We start from the raw sequence: 17557 nt of genomic DNA, 5'->3' as shown, positions 1-17557 counted from the left end.
ACCAGACTGCGGATTACACTGTATGGCAGGCCATTTGGACATAAAATCAGTTTTACTGCATTTATGTTTCAGACATCTGAAACGTAACTTCGGTCGATCTACGTTCCCACCTTCATCTATGGTCATGAACTTTGGGTCATGACCGAAAGAACAAAATTGCGAATACAAGCGGCCAAAATGGGTTTTCTCCTTAGTGTGTCTGGGCTCGCCCTTAGAGATTGGGTGAGAAGCTCGGTCATCCGGGAGGGACTCAGAGTAGAGCCGCTGCTCCTTCACGTCGAGAGGGGCCAGTTGAGGTGGGCATCTGGTTAGGATGCCTCCTGGATGCCTCCCTGGTGAGGTGTTCTGGGCACGTCCCACAGGGAGGAGGTGCCAGGGAAGACCCAGGACACGCTGGAGGGAATATGTCACTCGGCTGGCCTGGGAACGTCTTGGGATTCCTCCGGAGGAGCTGGAACAAGTGGCTGGGGAGAGGGAAGTCTGCGCCTCCCTTCTGAAGCTGGTACCCCCGTGACCTGCATCCACCTTCATCCTGCGGAAGAAGATGGATGGATGGATGGATGGATGGATGGATGGATGCAAATTGGGTTATGACTAGACATATTAGGATATTAAGATATATGTGAATATATTTTTACTAGACAAAATGCCTATTTGTGATATCTCTCTGACTAGTAGAAATCACATCAGCTTCATATCACCACTGGGTTATATGGAGCCTTGAATTCAAGATCTCAGATCTTGTTTCATTGTACTTTTTTCAAGCAGTTCTTAAAAACATGCAGCATATCCATCTCAACCAATGCCATTGCTTTTGAACTGTTTTGTAATTTGTTTTAAATTTGTGCATATGTTTTAATTTATTTTACTTTTGTGTAACCAGGTTGTTGTGCATATCAGGCGTAGTTCACTCTTAAAAGGAGATCTGGATGTCAGTGTGGTTTTACCTAGCTAAACAAATTTTACAAAAAATGTTATTATCATTATTATTATTATTATTTTTAATTATGGCTTGTCAGGCAAAACCGAATTTATGTCAACCTGGCCTGCCATACTCTGAGGCTTCATAGTGCAGAATTTTATGGTGGAAAATGACTCCAGAGCAGGCAGCACCCTCTCCTGTACAGTTAGTTGAATTACTGTCAGATCTCATCAGTTCTGTTCCATCTGTGAGAAAATAAGAGAATTGATAAATTCCTCCAGAAATATGGCTTAATAATCTTCCAGTGCAAAATCAAAATCAAATAGTAATTTTTTATTTTTCAAATGTTCTGTGTCATGGCAAAATGGTGACATGCAAGCATTTTTACAAAAATAATATAAGGAGTAATTACAGTGGATGGAATAAAAACCTGTTTTCCACACACACACACACACACACATATATATATATATTTAACTAAAGCTCTGGAAAAAAAAGATGACTGCACTGAACTGCATTGAAAACCTCCTGGTTATTCTACCAAACATAGATTTCTGAACTCTCCCTGAGTTCAAACATTGTTGTTCTTTCTCAGTTGTTCTCATTGCATTATTTGAGATCTGAAAACACTTCATCTTTTTTGTTATTTTGACCATTTGTCATTTTCTGCAAATAAATACAAAAGTTTTGCTTAGACTTTCAGAGACATGTTGTCAGTAGTTTATAGAATAAAAGAACAATGTTCAGTTTACTCAAACATAGACCTATAAAGAGTAAAATCAGTAGTCTCTTAATTATTTCCAGAGCTATATATATGTATGTATTTACATGTGTATCATCAGTGTTCACCAGAGGTAAAATCATTTTTTATCTTTAGTGAAGGTAAAAAACACAACTGTGTTCATAATAGGTAAATAAAATAACATAATACAGAGGGATTTGCAGGTCCACAATATATTGTGTATTAATTCAATTTGTTACACTTAGTTAAACACATAGTGCAAAATGTTTCTTACATACTAAAATAACTGTGAAGCTTTTGCTCAGCAACACATAAATCATTTCCAGTCCTCAAACTTCATGACTCCGTCAAAGCCGTGGTAGGTAAAGGTCTCCAGGGTGGGGGTACAAGTCTCGTGTGTCAAGCATGCCATCCTGTTGTTCTCACAGCTGCCTTCAGCACCAGGGCTGAAGTACACAGAATCTGCAGAGCTGATAGATGGGTCTTCATCAAAGTAGTTATGTGGTCGTAGTATGACTCCACCACCATTACCTACTGTCACAGTGTTAGGTATGTCTTCAGCATGAGGGATATGAAGAAAGCCTGTGGTCACCCAGGCAACAAGGTCCTAAAGACACAAAATAAGGCAGGTTATATTTTTCAAATTTAAGTTTTTTTGTGTGGTTACATTCTTTTGTCAAATTATGTCACAACACACTTGATCTTCAATGCTTTCGTCGTCTTCAATATACTTGCTGAAGTCAACAGCTGGAGTCCAAACATCATTCTGATTGTAAAGACTACTGCTGGTTTGTTCTGAGTCCTTATGCTTGGTGATGGCAACCTTATACCTGGAAAAGACCAAAAATATACTGTAACAAACAGATTTGTTATCTCTGAATGTTCAGAGAGCTCAGATTGTGATGTTAGAAAGAGATTTCAACTCCTGACATTGTTTAGTGACCTTCAGTTTTTGTCCTAGGGAGTTGCGTACTGACATACTTTAAGGCAGAAGAGGAAAATAGCAGTTGCTGAAAATGATTTCTTAGATATAATGTACCTCACTAATAACATGCTTTGTACAATCAGTTTTGTTCAAATGGGGAAACACCAGAAACATGCAGAACAACTCTTAAAGACCTTGAATAGCAAGAACCTCCATCATGACTTGTGGAGTGGGATTTTCTGAAATTGGGTCCAGATTATGAAAGACACCACAAGATCACTTTATCTTGGTATTCAAAACATTTGGAAGACATTATAAACAATTTGGATTGACCCTTAGATAACTCCATCCAGTGGTCGACCAGGGGATTAGGAGATTTCTCTGAGAGCCTTGGTTAGAGTTGAACGGGAAATTCAAAAAACCCGTGGAGAACATTGTCAGGAAGAAAGATGAATCCTTTGCTGGTGATCGGTCGAGAAATTCTGCACCCTTAATCCCTCTGAGGGACTCTGCTTTGTGTCAGGAGAGCTCATGTACTTGATTTCATCATTTCAGGGCTTTTCCAGATCAACATGCAGAAACAGACACAGAAACTGAAATTAGGAGTTAAATAGTTAATTTGCAAAGGAACAGAAATATGTGCAAAAGAGACTGCTTCTGGTTCTTCAGTCATTATGAAATGTCTAAAGAAGGAGAGAGTAGTGGTTGTCAAGTAATGATGATGATGATGATGAAGAGATGAGTGCAGAATATAATAGAGTTTGGGTCTTCAAGCTTATAATACATTGGAGAGCATTCAGCGTTGAAGGAGGAGAAAAATCAGTAGCGCTAAGTGGAGGTGCTGGTAGTCTTGAGTAACCAAAGGGAAGTGAGAATCATCTAATTCAAACCTGGAGTGAGCAGAATGCAGAGGTTTGTCCTAGAATGAAGGAAATACAAATAAACTGAGTATTTCTTTTCATGACACAAGTCTGACTTGTGCTAGAAGTCTGTTAAATGGAAAGCAATGGTGGTAGTACAATCCCCAAGCCACTCCAAATTGCCATCAATATGCAGAATTGCACTATGAGCGGTGCAATTATGGAATTTTAGAAAAAGCTGTGAAGCTTTTACATTTTTTTTTGTTGAAGGTATTTCTTTCAGTGGTGGGCTGTCAGGACCTGCTGACATAAACACTATCAGAATTGTTAACATATATCTGCAACCTAAATTACTAATCCACCCTAATTATATCCATCCATCCATTTTCTGTACACCCTTTTTCCCTAAATGGGGTCGGGAGGGTTGCTGGTGCCTATCTCCAGCTGCGTCCCGGGCGAGAGGCGGGGTTCACCCTGGACAGGTCGCCAGTCTGTCGCAGGGCAACACATAGACACACAAGACAAACAACCATGCACACACACACACTCACACTCACACCTAGGGAGAATTTAGAGAGCCCAATTAACCTAACAGTCATGTTTTTGGACTGTGGGAGGAAGCCGGAGAACCAGGAGAGAACCCACGCATGCACAGGGAGAACATGCAAACTCCATGCAGAAAGACCCCAGACCGGGAATCGAACCCAGGACCTTCTTGCTGCAAGGCAACAGCTCTACCAACTGCGCCACTGTGCAGCCCCCCTAAGTATATTTGAAAAGGAAAAAGGTTTTTTTTTTATCTACTAGATTTAAAATAATCTATTACTGCAATGTGATTATCCTAAGACCCATGATTAATACAAAAGAAACTATGTATGTTACTAAACAAGGAAAATTATTATCTTAAGATCCCAAAAGACTACTTCGTCTTTGGTTCCCAGAGTTTCTAAAAGTAGTACCCACGAGATAGTTTGTTTTAACTGCAGTCCTGTGAAATTCTTCCTCGTAGGCAGGATGTAGACAGTAAGTGAGAGAGAGATGTAGTCTCTCCACATGGAGTCAGTCTATAAGAAAATGTGTGAAACTTCTAGTGGACTAAGCAATATAATGCTCATTAATTGGATTATTTACTGTAGACAATGTCCAATTACACTAATCAACTGGGATTTGTTTTATGTCTAATACCAATACACTTTAATAGAGATACATTGTAGAAAATCCTTTTTTTTTAGCCCCTAAATAGAAGTGCAAAAACATAACATTTATTCTTTCCCGGAGTTGCCTAGAATTTTTTATATTCTTTTTGGGTTATATTTTTCAAACTGTTAATATTTCTATATTTACTATAATGTTTTGACCTCATTGTGTTTACTGTTAAACTGATAAACAAGGTCATGACTTTTAGCCAATCAGTTTTGTGAAACTGCCATTTTTTTCCTGGCAGCGATTTTATAGTTCAAGTTCAGTTATGCCATTTTGACTTGCAAGGAGTCAAAATGTTCGCTTCTGTCATGTATTAACGCACAGGATTCTTTTCATTGGCCCTCGGCATCAGAACCTCTTCAAAGTGTCTGGTTGACTTTTATTTTTCAAGGAAATATACCCACATCAGTGGAGAAAATCTGTTTCTGGAGCACTTGTGGACCACCACTTCGGCAACCTGCGCCAGTTTTGAGAGGAATTTTCCAAAAGACTTTATCTGATTAACATGTCATTTCCTTCCTTCTATTCAAACAAGGTAAGCAGCAAAGCAGTGAGCTCCAAATAACACTTTGCATGACTGCAAACCTTACTTTAAACATGAATTTTGTGTGCTGATAATTCATTTGGAAAAACAAATGAATGTTACCCAGCTCAGTTCTGTTATTTTTATGGTTGTTATTTAGAAACAGTGTTGGTTGTAGATCTGACAGTTGGTGGGAGGAAGGGCCTGCAATTATATTGCAGGAAGGAAATGCTTGTCCACTCCAGTCACAGGATAAAGCCACAATGTTCACAGGGGGAAAAAAGTAAAGAATTTCCTATGTTTGGGGCACATACCATCAGATAGCAAGCAGGTTTTCCTCTTAATATGATGTTACTCTAGTAGAGAATGGCTGGGGCCATAACAGAAATAAAGAGGGTGTTCGGGGATGCTCTGAAAGAGTCTGCTTATATCCTTCAAGAACAATAAATTAGTTCATTTCAACCCAATATGCAGCTGAATGAAGTTTTACCAACATTATGCTTCCATGTTAAAGTTTTGTTTGTAAATTCAAATTTGAAATTATTTAAATCCTACCGAACTGTTTCTGACAGCAAGGGTAAAAATATCTCAGAAAAGTACCAAATACAATCTTATGATGAATTTTAAAAGGAAATACACTTTACTCTTCACACAATGCAGAATCCTAATGGACACTGCCAAACTCACTGTTAGAATAATTAGGTTTTGTTATCATTCTTACATAAGTAGTTACCAGTTTGCTTTTTGTTTAAAGGTTTAGTATAAGCACCCAAGAGAGGAGGAATTTGTTAAAGTGTGTGAGACAAAGCTAACCTTTCTTTAACCTGAAACATGTTCATTGCAGATGGGTTTCTGATATACTCCTTAGTTATAAAACTGTCTGTGTTCTCCCCATATTATTATCAGCATCAACCCCCTTGCTCTTTGTTTGTGCTAATAAAACAGACAAGCTTTGCTCTGGAGAGTCAGAACACATGGAGAGCTGCTTGAAGAAGCAGCTTTCTATTGTCTTCTCCTTCTGCAGACGTTTGGTCAAAAACTCATAAATGTTGTCTGTGGTTCTTTCATTTTATTTAGGTAAACAAAATACCTATCACCCGAGGAGGTCCTATTCAATTTTCAGACTGAAAGCCATGATTTATTTCTCCAATGAACAAGTCTATTTTTCTCTAGAGTCTACAGTTGTGTGAAACATCCGGCCTCCCCCAGCTGCATCCAAAGGATTCCACTGCAGTTGTTGATGTTAAAGTTTTACAGGCAGCTATTCAAACACAGAAACATTCCATGAAGCTCTCTCCAAACTATTTTTAAGTTCATCCCTGAGCCACATGAAGTTAGGTCTGTAGCTATTGACCTACACTGTATAAATCTGATTTGCATAATATCAAACTTAACCAAAGTGAAGTTATTAGAAACACAGAGTGGTGGAGGCTGTGTGAATTAAATGGAAACTGGAAAATAGGTTATGACTGAAGCTGAAAACTGCACAGTCAAGTTTAGAACTCAGAAAAAGTCCTTGGCTCTAACAATTGGCCAGCTGGGCAAACCTTGATAGTCCTTAAGCTCACTGACTGACAAAAGAGTGACAAGGACATCAAGACAGAAGTGAGTTAAAGATACTACATTATCACAACAGAAAGCAAAATACACAATTATATAAAAAAAAGATTAAAACGTATCACAAGTGACTAGGTCACTGTATAGATAACCATACTGGGCTATTTCTCTGAATATAGTCTCAGGCTGTTAAATGGCAGTATGTCAACTGAACTCCACTGTTCCCATGATGCTCCTATTTAAGGCTAATTTCTCATTGATTAATTTCCTTGGAGAGTTTTTGTGCTGGATAACCGGCTGTGTACCTGGGAGCAACTTGGAAAGTGAGTTTAAAAGATAACTGTGTGCATATAAAACAAGGCTGTAGGATACCAGCAAAGGTTCTGGGGATCTCCAGCTTTAGAGAAATAAGGAAATGGTAAATGAAAATAACTAGTGACAACAAAAAACTAGAATAATTGTATGAATCTATCGTGTGAATGAAATAAAAACAAAACTATAATTTTGCAACAACAAAATGATAACTTTAACTTTAATGCAAAATCATAAATAACCATATGAATAAGAATTTAAATTAGAATACCAATAGTGACCTTGGCATCAGCAAGATTATGTTTAAGTTTCAGTGTTGTTGTGAATTGACTATATTGTGTAAAGGCCTGGTTGATTGACTGTAGATTAGATATTTGGAATCATATAATGCCATTGTGCACAGACTAAGGGCACTGCGCCGAGAACATTGATCTGGTTTTGGACGGACTTAAGCTCACTGACTGACAATGACACTGTCCCAGAGACTGGACAGACCCCAACAGACAGCAGCTGCTGAGACAACACCACTATGGAGGACAAGATTACTTCAGTGATCTTTGGAGTTCTCACTCTGCTGGTTAATACTAATTTTCTTGTGAGAAACCCAACAAATGAAGTTAAAACAAACCAAAGTCCATGCCACCAATTCCATTAAGTACATTAAGTAAACCAAAATATATAATGAAATATTAATGAACAAATGGGTAAGAATATAAAAAGAAAAGGCACTGAAAAAAAGAGAAGGATTTAGGACTGGAAACAAAAGGAGACCCTCAGCTTTGCTTCTTTGCCACTGTCCCAGGAACCTGAGCCACTCATTAAACCAGAAGAGTCAGCCATCATTATAAATGCAACACTGGAAATAAATAAATCTTGTGAAGTTCAGTATGGTGATCAGAGGAACCAATGATGGAAGTTGACTGTGCTGCTGAAAACGTACATGAGGACTTTTTAGAATGTGAGCTTTAAATAATTACTGCTGGACACAGAACTAAATCCAGTTAGCATAAAGAACAGAAAACAAGAATGCATACGACTGAACTCAAAGAAATGAACTGAAGTGGCAAAACCTTTCTAGCAATAACAAACACAGGAACTGAACAAAAGATGGCAAGACCTAATTGGGCATAATTTAACAACCAAAAAGTTGTGAAGACAAAAACAAAAAAGTAACATATATGTACATTCCTGCAAAAATAATAGCAAGTATGCTTGCAATTATATATATTTTTTATGCCAATTTTGTGCTGCTGTACTATTATCAGATTGTAAATTGTGAAAAGGGGAGTCTGAGGAATCATCAATGTTTGGCTGATAAAGTATTCATTATATTGATTATAAATATTACTTAATTAATATTTAAATTACTAATTATTAAAAATAATAATTCTCAAGCAGTCAATAAGTGAGAAGCAGGTTACACATTGAACAGTAATAATAATGCATTAACTGGACCATAGCATACATTTTCCTTTATTTATTTATTTATTTATTTATTTATTTATTTATTTATTTATTTATTTATTTATTTATTTATTTATTTATTTATTTATTTATTTATTTATTTATTTAATTTGTCCATTCCTACCTGGCCCAGGACATTGATCTCTCTTCAGTCTGGCTCTCTGGTAGGTGGTCTCCTGCAAAGCTAAACACCTGCAGTTTGTAGGAACGCTGATGGCCCCAACGATTGGTTTTCCTGCTAGCGATGTGAAGATAGCGAGGTATCTTGGTGTCATAACGCAGGGCGGCCTCCTGTGGAAGAGTTCCAGAAGTCTGACAGTCAAAATCCAAGATGTGACAAATGGCATATGCAGATTTACAAACAAACTGAGATTTACGGGTGAGAAGCAAAAAGATGAGTTCAGCATCCTATGGTGATTCAGTTCATCATTCAATTCATGAAGTACACAGCCTTTGCCTACCAATTAATTCTAAAATCTGCCCTCTGTCAGTGTTTTCCACTGAAGCTGCTCTTGTCATGATGTGTGATTTGATTATGGACCCAAATGCAGAAGGCAGAGACATTGAGTAAAGGAAGAATGTTTAATAAAAACATTATCAACAAACTAACAAAAATTTACCAAAAGTGGCACAGGGAGCGAGGGAGAGGACACCAGAGCCTATGAAATAAGTCTAAAACTAAATAAGAAACAATTGAACTAGAGCAACAAAGACATAAACTAGAGTCATTAGGAAGACCTGAACTAAACAGACACAAGATTGACCTAGTCAAAGAAAGAGACTATTGAACACAGAATAATAAACAAACCTCGAATCAACCCAGGATATAATAGCACCCTCCAGCCTCTCATATTTAAATATGGCAATATAAATATGTTGTCATATTTATGACAAAAGTCATAAATATTCCTAAAGACACAGTCATGTTCATAAAAGGTGATATGTCATTTTTGCAGAAGCCAAAATGAGGACTAATATGACAACAACATCTTTAAAGTTGCAACGCTGCTTAGACTGATCGGCGGGACAGTGAGGCAAAATACAGTAGCTTTCCGAGAAGAAAGGAAGACTTGACAGCTAAGTATAGTTGTCCTGGTGTTATGTCTTGATTCTCTAGCTTATTTCCTGTTTGTGTTTTATTTAAGTTACATTTTTGTTTCAGTTAGTCCTGATCTTGTCTATTCATTGTTAACCTAATCTTCCTCATCTGGGTTCTGTTCTAACCATGATTAACATCCCTATACCTCAGTCCTGTTATGTTCTAGTATCCATGTTTTGGTTTTCTTTAGCTTTCATTTGTGTTCTGGTATCCTTTAATTGTCATGTTTTATTTTTTGTTTTCATTTGTTCCTGTATCCTCTGTCTAGTCTGCTTCTCCAGCTAAGTTCCTTGGATTAGCCTTCTCAGTCTTCAGCAGTCTCTGTAAACAAAATTGTCCTTCAAAAATGTTTAGTTGAGAGCAAAGCACCAGACTAAAGACTTTTGTCATCCAGTTTTTGGTAGAAAGGAAACAAAAGAGAAAAGCAATAAATTATCCAAAAGGAAATGATTGAATTTGTTCTAATTTATCATGTGAATAATCGATTTATTGCCTATTGTGAAAGGCCTAATTATCATTCCTAAAAATACAGGATTCACATTTTGTAATCATCTCCACATTTTATAATAATGTTATTCCATAATGTGGGAGAAACAATTACAAAATCCTGCATTATTGCATAATGCATTATTACAAACATAGAATGGATTCATTATTCCTAAAAGGTGTCACAGTAATGCACAATAAAGCAGAAGTTCTTTAAAATAAAATAAAAACTTAGAAGGATAGCAGAGGAAAATTACAACAGACCTGTTCAGTTTTGAGCTGCTTTTCCACCAGCTGAGGCACCATTGCATTTCGATCAGTCATCCAAGGCAAAGATACATTGGTAAACTCCATGTCTTTGGTCTGGAATACATTCTTCACTCCTGAAAAGGAAAAATAGATATTACAACAATAGATATTTGTTGTTGGGTACAACAAAGCCCAACATTTACTATTTTTACTTTTTAGACTTGTTTCATACAGTGAGTCAAATAAGTACTGAAGATGTCAGGGTGTTGTTTTAGAAATATATATATATCCCAAATAATCCACACACACAAAGAAATCAAAACAAATGAGTCCACAAAGGAAGTTTTAGATAGAATATTGGAAGGATAAAGGAAAATAAGTTATTTCATAACAGAATTATTTTAAATATTATGACAACAATTACATTACATTTATCCAGGAATTTGTCCTTCAGTTATCTGAAGGCTAGAAGTACAGTATGCTTTAAGACAGCCCACACCATGATGTTTTGTACTGCAGACTTTCCATGTGGCGTGGTGTTTCAGTGGTGATGTGCAGAGCAACTCTTCCACTAAACTTGATGTGTGCAATGGCATCCAATTTATCCAGCTTTGGTTTTATCTGAGTATAAATGAGTTCATCAGATATGTCTATGTCTTCTCTATCTGAAAGATTTCCAATTACTGAGAAAAACAACCACATGTTCAATTCCTTTTTTGCCTACTTTATAAACACCCTGCAAAGCTTGGTCATGTAGAAATAATCAAATGGTTACATGGCTACATACTGTGCATCATTGTTGTACTTCAGAAAGAACAACAGTGTCAGTATTTCCATTTTAACATGAAAAAACATACAGCTTCACAGCAGCTTCTCATTTCATTTCGTTAAAACAGAAAATAACAGCACAGAAATCATTGGGATGGATGGGAAAAGTTTTCCTCTTTCTTTCTGGCTTCTTTTCAGACACTGCTGATGAAATGAGGATTAACAAATGCAATGAAGCAGTGACATGTCTGATGTGACGTGAGGCATTATTTGCTATGTATCACGTGGCTTTCAGCAAGATGACACAATAATCGAAGCGGACCTGTTTTATTTTGTACATGCCTGGAATCCTGTTGTCTTCCTCCAGGTCCTGCTTACCTGTCAATCCGTTTGTGGAACGGAAACTTTTCATGTACACCTGCAACTCTGATGTCCTAATCTACCTGTCTGCTCTTCAGCAACAACCACTTCACCCTCAAAATCCCTGGATGTCCAAACTCACTTCTAGATACCAATCCTTCAAAGCCCAAGATATTTACCGCAGGGCTAGAAGTTCATTGGATATAGATGTTGTGGACAGTGATATAGTGGTAATGAATTTGTGAATTTGTGCAGTGCAGACCAGAAGTTTTAAATTTCTCACAAAGTACAGCCTCAACAAATGGAAAGAGTATGAGGAAAAACTGAAAACCTAAAATGACTGGCAATGAAGAGCATGAAAGTGTGGAAAAGAAAGGATGGCAGGGAAGGCTGGGACAGTATTATGCAAAATTATGTTGAGCTTTATATCATGTCATAATGCCATTCTCTCATCAAAGATATACCCACTTTGTTATGTTGCAGGGTATAATGCTGATCAATTTGACTTTATTAATATTAGCCTTGTTTATTTTGACCATCTGCATTTGCATGTTTACTTAGTTTGTTTTAAGTAATTACTTTGTTCAAAGACAAAGTAATTAAATTGTTTGGAAGAGGGGTTAGCTATATGTCAGACAGTTGCATTACCCACAATTCAATCAATACAAGTGGTCTTCTAGGATAATTTATCTTGCTATTTCCCTTCTTTTAAGGTGTAGAATTTACTTTAATTCTTTTGTTCTTGAAGCCCTTGAATCTCCCATGGCAGTCATTTGGGGGTGCCTAAGCTCATACTATGCACCGTCCATTTACCCAAAGCTTCACTTTGGGGCTGCCAGCCGAGCTGCCACTCCTTAGAGCACCCTTCACCACACAGTTTCACCCAATTATTTTACAGAATAGGACTGTACATCTAGGTTTGGAGTTGTGGCATACTGAAGTGGAAAATGTTTGAGTGGTAAGAATAAATTTGAGATATTCCATTTATAGAGATGCAATCTGACAGATGTAAAGTTTGAGGAAACAGTAAAATGATTTACAGCATAATTTAGCTTATGTCAGTTTTAGGACAGTAATGATTTTTACCCATTAATCGTGACACATGACATCTTGGTGGCATAAAAAGTTCAATGATTTGTGCCCAATAAAATGAATGAAATCAAAGGAGTATTGTATATTGGGGGAAGTCTATTAACCTAATCACCCTGTAATTCATTGATCGATGGAATCTAGACAAAATTCTTTTTTTCATTGACAAAACATTTAGGTCATGTATGTTTTTTACAAACAATTACCATGGTAAATGTTTTTGTTTTTTTGTTGTTGTTTTTTTAAATAGCATGGTTTTACTTTTTTACATCTGGGATCAATCCAAAAGTTTTTTTTTTTTTTTTTTCAATTGAATTAATTTGAATTTTAACAAAACTGTATGGAGAACTTGTTTTTCTACCTAATAAGAAAAACTGTTTATTCATATTTCCAAATGTTGCACATGTAAAGAAAATAACTAACAGAGAACTAATTTCCAAAGGTCACTTAGACATTAAATAATATGATGCTTACCTGCCACATCTAGGTCCACCTTGAAGTTGATGAAGTGTGTGTGGATGTTCCCGAGGACTTTTTCTGCCACTTGGTGTCCGTACTTCAGATTACCCTTGACCAGGTAGGAAGATGAGATGTAGCCAGTCGCGTGCACTTTGGCTTCTACTGATCCACTTTGATAAAAGATGAAATCCCACATGTAGTCATAGTTTCCTATAGCTGTTATTGTTCTGAAGACTAAAGCGCTGTTCACCATTCCACCATAATTGGTGTGGAAAAAATCAGAGAAGTGTCTTCTTAGGGGCTGACCCATGTTGTGCTCGAAGATGCATATGGAATTCCTGAACCTGACTGGACCCGGGACATCAATGTACCGGTATGTGTCAACATAGTCAGCGTTATAAGGACAATCAACACCACGAACAAGTTCATGTGCGAAGCGCCCGATCCCGATGCTTGAATCCAAAAACTTTGTTAGAATCATCCCTGGTGTTACTGAACCATACACTGACATCGCCTCCTGCACGCTTATTTCATAGGCGATTCTTTCACCATTAAACCTCACATCAAACACTCTCATACCTGTGAGAGAACTAAGTCCAAAAGCGAAGTTCCAGTCCAGATACAAGACGTGATTGTCCTGAATACTGTAGCGCTTTCCCTCTGCATAAAACTGCTGGGGTGGGATCTGCAGCGGCTTTTTTCTAGGCTTGAGAGAGCCGTAGTCAGGAGATTCCTTGTAGACAATTTTTGTCACATTCCCTTTATCATATTGCATCTTAAGCTCTTCCACCGTGTTAAAATATTCCCCGTTGTAAAGCAGCTTCTCCAGTTTCCACTCAGATGCGTTTGTGCTCTTGTGGTTCAACAGCACCTCGAAGCCCACCGGGTGAATGTACATGCCGCTCAAATCTCTGAAGAAGGAAACCCAAGTTCTTCTGTCCCCTGACTGAACCCCACGGGGCATTTGTTCAAAGGCATTCAAGCGTTTTTCTCCATCCACACCAAAACTCTCTTTCAGGAGTTTCTTTAACTTAGAGAAGACCTCAGTGTCAAAAAATTTAAACATTAAAGCGTACTCCCCAATAGTAACCAGACGCTTAGTGATAGGTAATTCCATTTTGTATCTTGCATTTGTTACATCTCTGTGGTATGTCGGATTGGGGAGAGGCCCCACCACATACTCCTTGATGTGGCCCTTCATGCCATAGAAGACCACCACTGTTGCTTCTCTCTCTGGCTTTTTGCCTGTCCCGTCTAAGTACGCCAGAGCCTCCGATTTCTTTGGTAGTGAGAGATCAATTAGAAATAAAAAGTTTTCCGACGGCATGGTGGTCTGTCTGGTGGAGATATTCAGCTCCTTCTCTTTAAGCATGTACTGCTGGACTTGCAAGTACTCCTCCTGAGTGAGATCAGCAAACACCATGCTGCGGTCATCATGTCTACCTTTCAGCTGATGGACATGCTGACCCGAACATTTGGGCTTCCTACCCAAGTGGATGCCTATGAAGACGATGTTGAGAATGACTGAGACCAGTCCAAAAAGTATGAGCGCCCATTTTACAAGGGAGTTCATCCTCTTCTCTACCATTATTCACAATGTGGAGAAAAGACAGGCAAGAATTCTGAAGGGGAGGAGGGCTGTGGCAGTTAAATAGCATGAAAAAGGGGAGGCGTGTCTCGAAATGTAACCCATCCCTCTCCACATGGACCCTTAACCTTTTGACACGCCTGTTTTTCATGGAATGCCTCCTCTCTCTCTCTCTCTCTCTCTCTAGTATATGGGGAAATGGGGAGTAAAACAATATAGTTGTAAAAGTGTAAGCACATTGCAAAACACATGAAAGCAAAAAAGGTGACAAATTAAAATGTAGGGTAAGTTAATGAGTAAGAACTAAAAAAAGTAAATAAATCCTGAAAATCTTAACTTCTCAAACAACTGGGCCTGCATTTCTACATTGCATGCAATAAGGCACCCAACTAACCAAGGAAAAGAACAGTGTGACGCACAACTGTTATCCAAATAAAGATATTGCTCACCAAATGTTCAACTCTCATAAAATCCTGTCTCATTCTCTTTCATATAACCCGAGCCATATCAAAAAAAGTGATCAATCAAACCTATCGCTTTTCCCAGAAATCAGCTGTAGGTCAAACATTCCAAGTTCACACATTCAAGATCCTACTCTTCAATCTGTGCTGCAGCTGTTGTTGTGTCTCAAAATCAACCACACACAAGTTACCATGGTGACTTATTTTGAGAAGCTTGCCAGGCCAGCTGCAGGCAAACAGTGAAGTTTAATAGTGGAGGAGAGTGTTTTACATTGTATTTTACATTTTCAGCTATTAAAAATTAACATGTTTTCTGTATCTGGTTCAAGCAACTGAGGGATTCTTGAAGGCTGGACTTTGGCATCCCTGCCTTAGATATTTTAAACTAATCTGAAGAGCTGAACTGAACTTAATGCACTGTTTGACAAATAGGATCTTTCTTTCTGAATGGAGTTGGTTTTTGCTCATTGTTCTCATGTGTTCTCATGTTGTCCTGTGATGAATTAGCAGGTTGTGCCCTGCCTCCCACCTGACTATTGGGAATACCAAACCCTGAGCAAAAGTTGATGGATGGATAAGGAGTGGAGCAATCTACCTCTCACCTCTTTCCTGCCGGGGGGAATATATAGCAGCAAACAAACTCACTCAGTCGTCTTCAAAACCAATCACCGTGTGTGATGTTCACAAAGAAATCACTGAAAATATAGATCTGTTCATTACACAAACAACCATAGATTCAATTCTTTGCATTTTTCAAGTATCATCTGAAAAGTTTTGCAGTTAAAACTTTTTATTTGGAAAGTGTTTTCTTGATTGTTCATTGTTATCCCATGTTCATGTACCCAGAGTCATAGGTACATGACTCTAGGTAGAAGATAGTTTGATTGTAGTTATAAGTGCTTTCTGTTGAAATACTTAGTTAGGTCAGATCACCTGTAAAATATAACTAATATCTTTAAATGTGTCTTTCTTTATTGCTCCCTTATGTCAAAATATAAATGCACAACACAAGAAGCAAAAGAAAGCAAAATTTGTTGTGCATGCTTGGCAATAACTTTTCCAATTTGTTGTGACCCGCAACTGAACTCTGAAAAGATTAATGTCTTGGGAGCAATTCTGCTTATACAATTCATTCTTTGGATTCCTGTGACTCCTGGTCTGACTCAACTCCACATTTCCCCTGTTTCTATGGAGTTCTTGCTTGGTTTTAGCTCTTAGAGAAGCTGAGTTTATGGTATTAATAAAGTGTCATAATGTTCCACTGTTTCAGTGATCCATGATTCTATCATCAGTATGCTGTTGAACCCAAGTGGATCATAACTATTTCCATCAAGTTCTTGTCTGTTTAACTTGCATCACATACATGATGCAACAAAAAGTAAATCAGTAAATAAATAAATAAACTGTATATACATGAGCATTTATACATTATGTATTATGTATACATACATGTCAATTAAACATATATATATTTGAATGTACACATATGTACATTATGTACAACAGCTTCCTTTATACCGGTCCCGTCATACAGACTCGGGTGGACAGTTAGCTGGATTGTAAGTGGTTTAATTTACAACCTGTAATGAGTGGTTGACAAAAACATCCTGTTAGCCTCCCTTACTGATCCACCTGTCACTCACATAAGAGTGCAAAACCGTCTGTGTCACAAATGATTATTAGAATGAAGTTTATCAATATATTTTTCTCTAACATGTGATCGTATAGTGGTTATACTTAATAATACATCTTTAATATAAATTTTATACAATTTCATCTTTCTTTTATAAATAAAACAATCTAGAAAAATAAATACAGATAGCAAGCAAAATTAATTATTAAATTACTAAATAGCACCCTCTAGTGCTTCACAGAAAACAACGGCCATGTTGTCATGGAAACAGCTAATAAACAAACTAACAAATTGGCAAACATAACTGACAAACTGACAAACATAACTGACACATTAAATTATTGACATTTTTATCTGTAATGAGTGGTTGACAAAAACATCCTGTTAGCCTCCCTTACTGATCCACCTGTCACTCTGTGTATCGCAACAAACTCCAATTTAGTCCCCGAACAAAACCACAAAAACAAGTCAGAGGAGAACCAGATTTGATGACTTACCACATAAGAGTGCAAAACCGTCTGTGTGGAATTTCTAGTTTCGCCTCTTATTTATAGGCAACCAGTAGGGGGCGCCAAACACCACTCATCACAAGGCAGTTGTAAAATATATACAAAGATGTTTACCAAACATATTTTAGCAAGAATTCCAACTGTATATCTAATATCCGTTACACATACATAAATACACAACGTATAAAAATATGCTTATGTATGTATATGAATGCATATATACATAGACATGTATACATAATACATAATGCATAAATGCACCTGTATTTACATGTAAATTGGGACTGTTTTATTTCATCAAACATTTGTACCTATTAGTTAGATCTAGGTGGTGACTTGATTTTTTTT

At 37.4% G+C, this 17557-nt stretch overlaps 1 protein-coding gene across 1 annotated transcript; it reads right to left on the bottom strand.

Annotated features, from left to right (window-relative positions):
• Positions 1-1240: 1240 nt before the first annotated feature.
• Positions 1241-16472, bottom strand: aoc2 (amine oxidase copper containing 2). The gene is made up of 5 exons (XM_044099025.1): positions 13034-16472; positions 10358-10476; positions 8633-8799; positions 2362-2494; positions 1241-2271 (listed from the first exon to the last, which is right to left on the bottom strand). The coding sequence occupies exons 1-5, from the start codon at positions 14604-14606 to the stop codon at positions 1981-1983; spliced, it is 2283 nt and encodes a 760-aa protein (XP_043954960.1). The 5' UTR covers positions 14607-16472; the 3' UTR covers positions 1241-1980.
• Positions 16473-17557: the final 1085 nt, after the last annotated feature.

This window comes from Gambusia affinis, linkage group LG19, assembly GCF_019740435.1.
Source record: "Gambusia affinis linkage group LG19, SWU_Gaff_1.0, whole genome shotgun sequence".
Classification (NCBI taxonomy): Eukaryota; Metazoa; Chordata; class Actinopteri; order Cyprinodontiformes; family Poeciliidae; genus Gambusia; species Gambusia affinis.
Note: the sequence above shows the minus strand (reverse complement) of the source record. Positions and strands in the feature narration are given on the sequence as shown.

What these genes read in the sequence shown, in the direction of transcription:
- aoc2 (XM_044099025.1), bottom strand. Translation starts at nt 14,606, where the DNA reads ATGGTAGAGAAGAGGATGAACTCCCTTGTAAAATGGGCGCTCATACTT. An exon ending in GGTGGACCTAGATGTGGCAG is followed by an intron (nt 10,477 to 13,033) that starts GTAAGCATCATA and finishes TTTCCTTTTCAG; the next exon opens with GAGTGAAGAATGTATTCCAG. An exon ending in AGATCAATGTCCTGGGCCAG is followed by an intron (nt 2,495 to 8,632) that starts GTAGGAATGGAC and finishes GGTCTTTTCCAG; the next exon opens with GTATAAGGTTGCCATCACCA.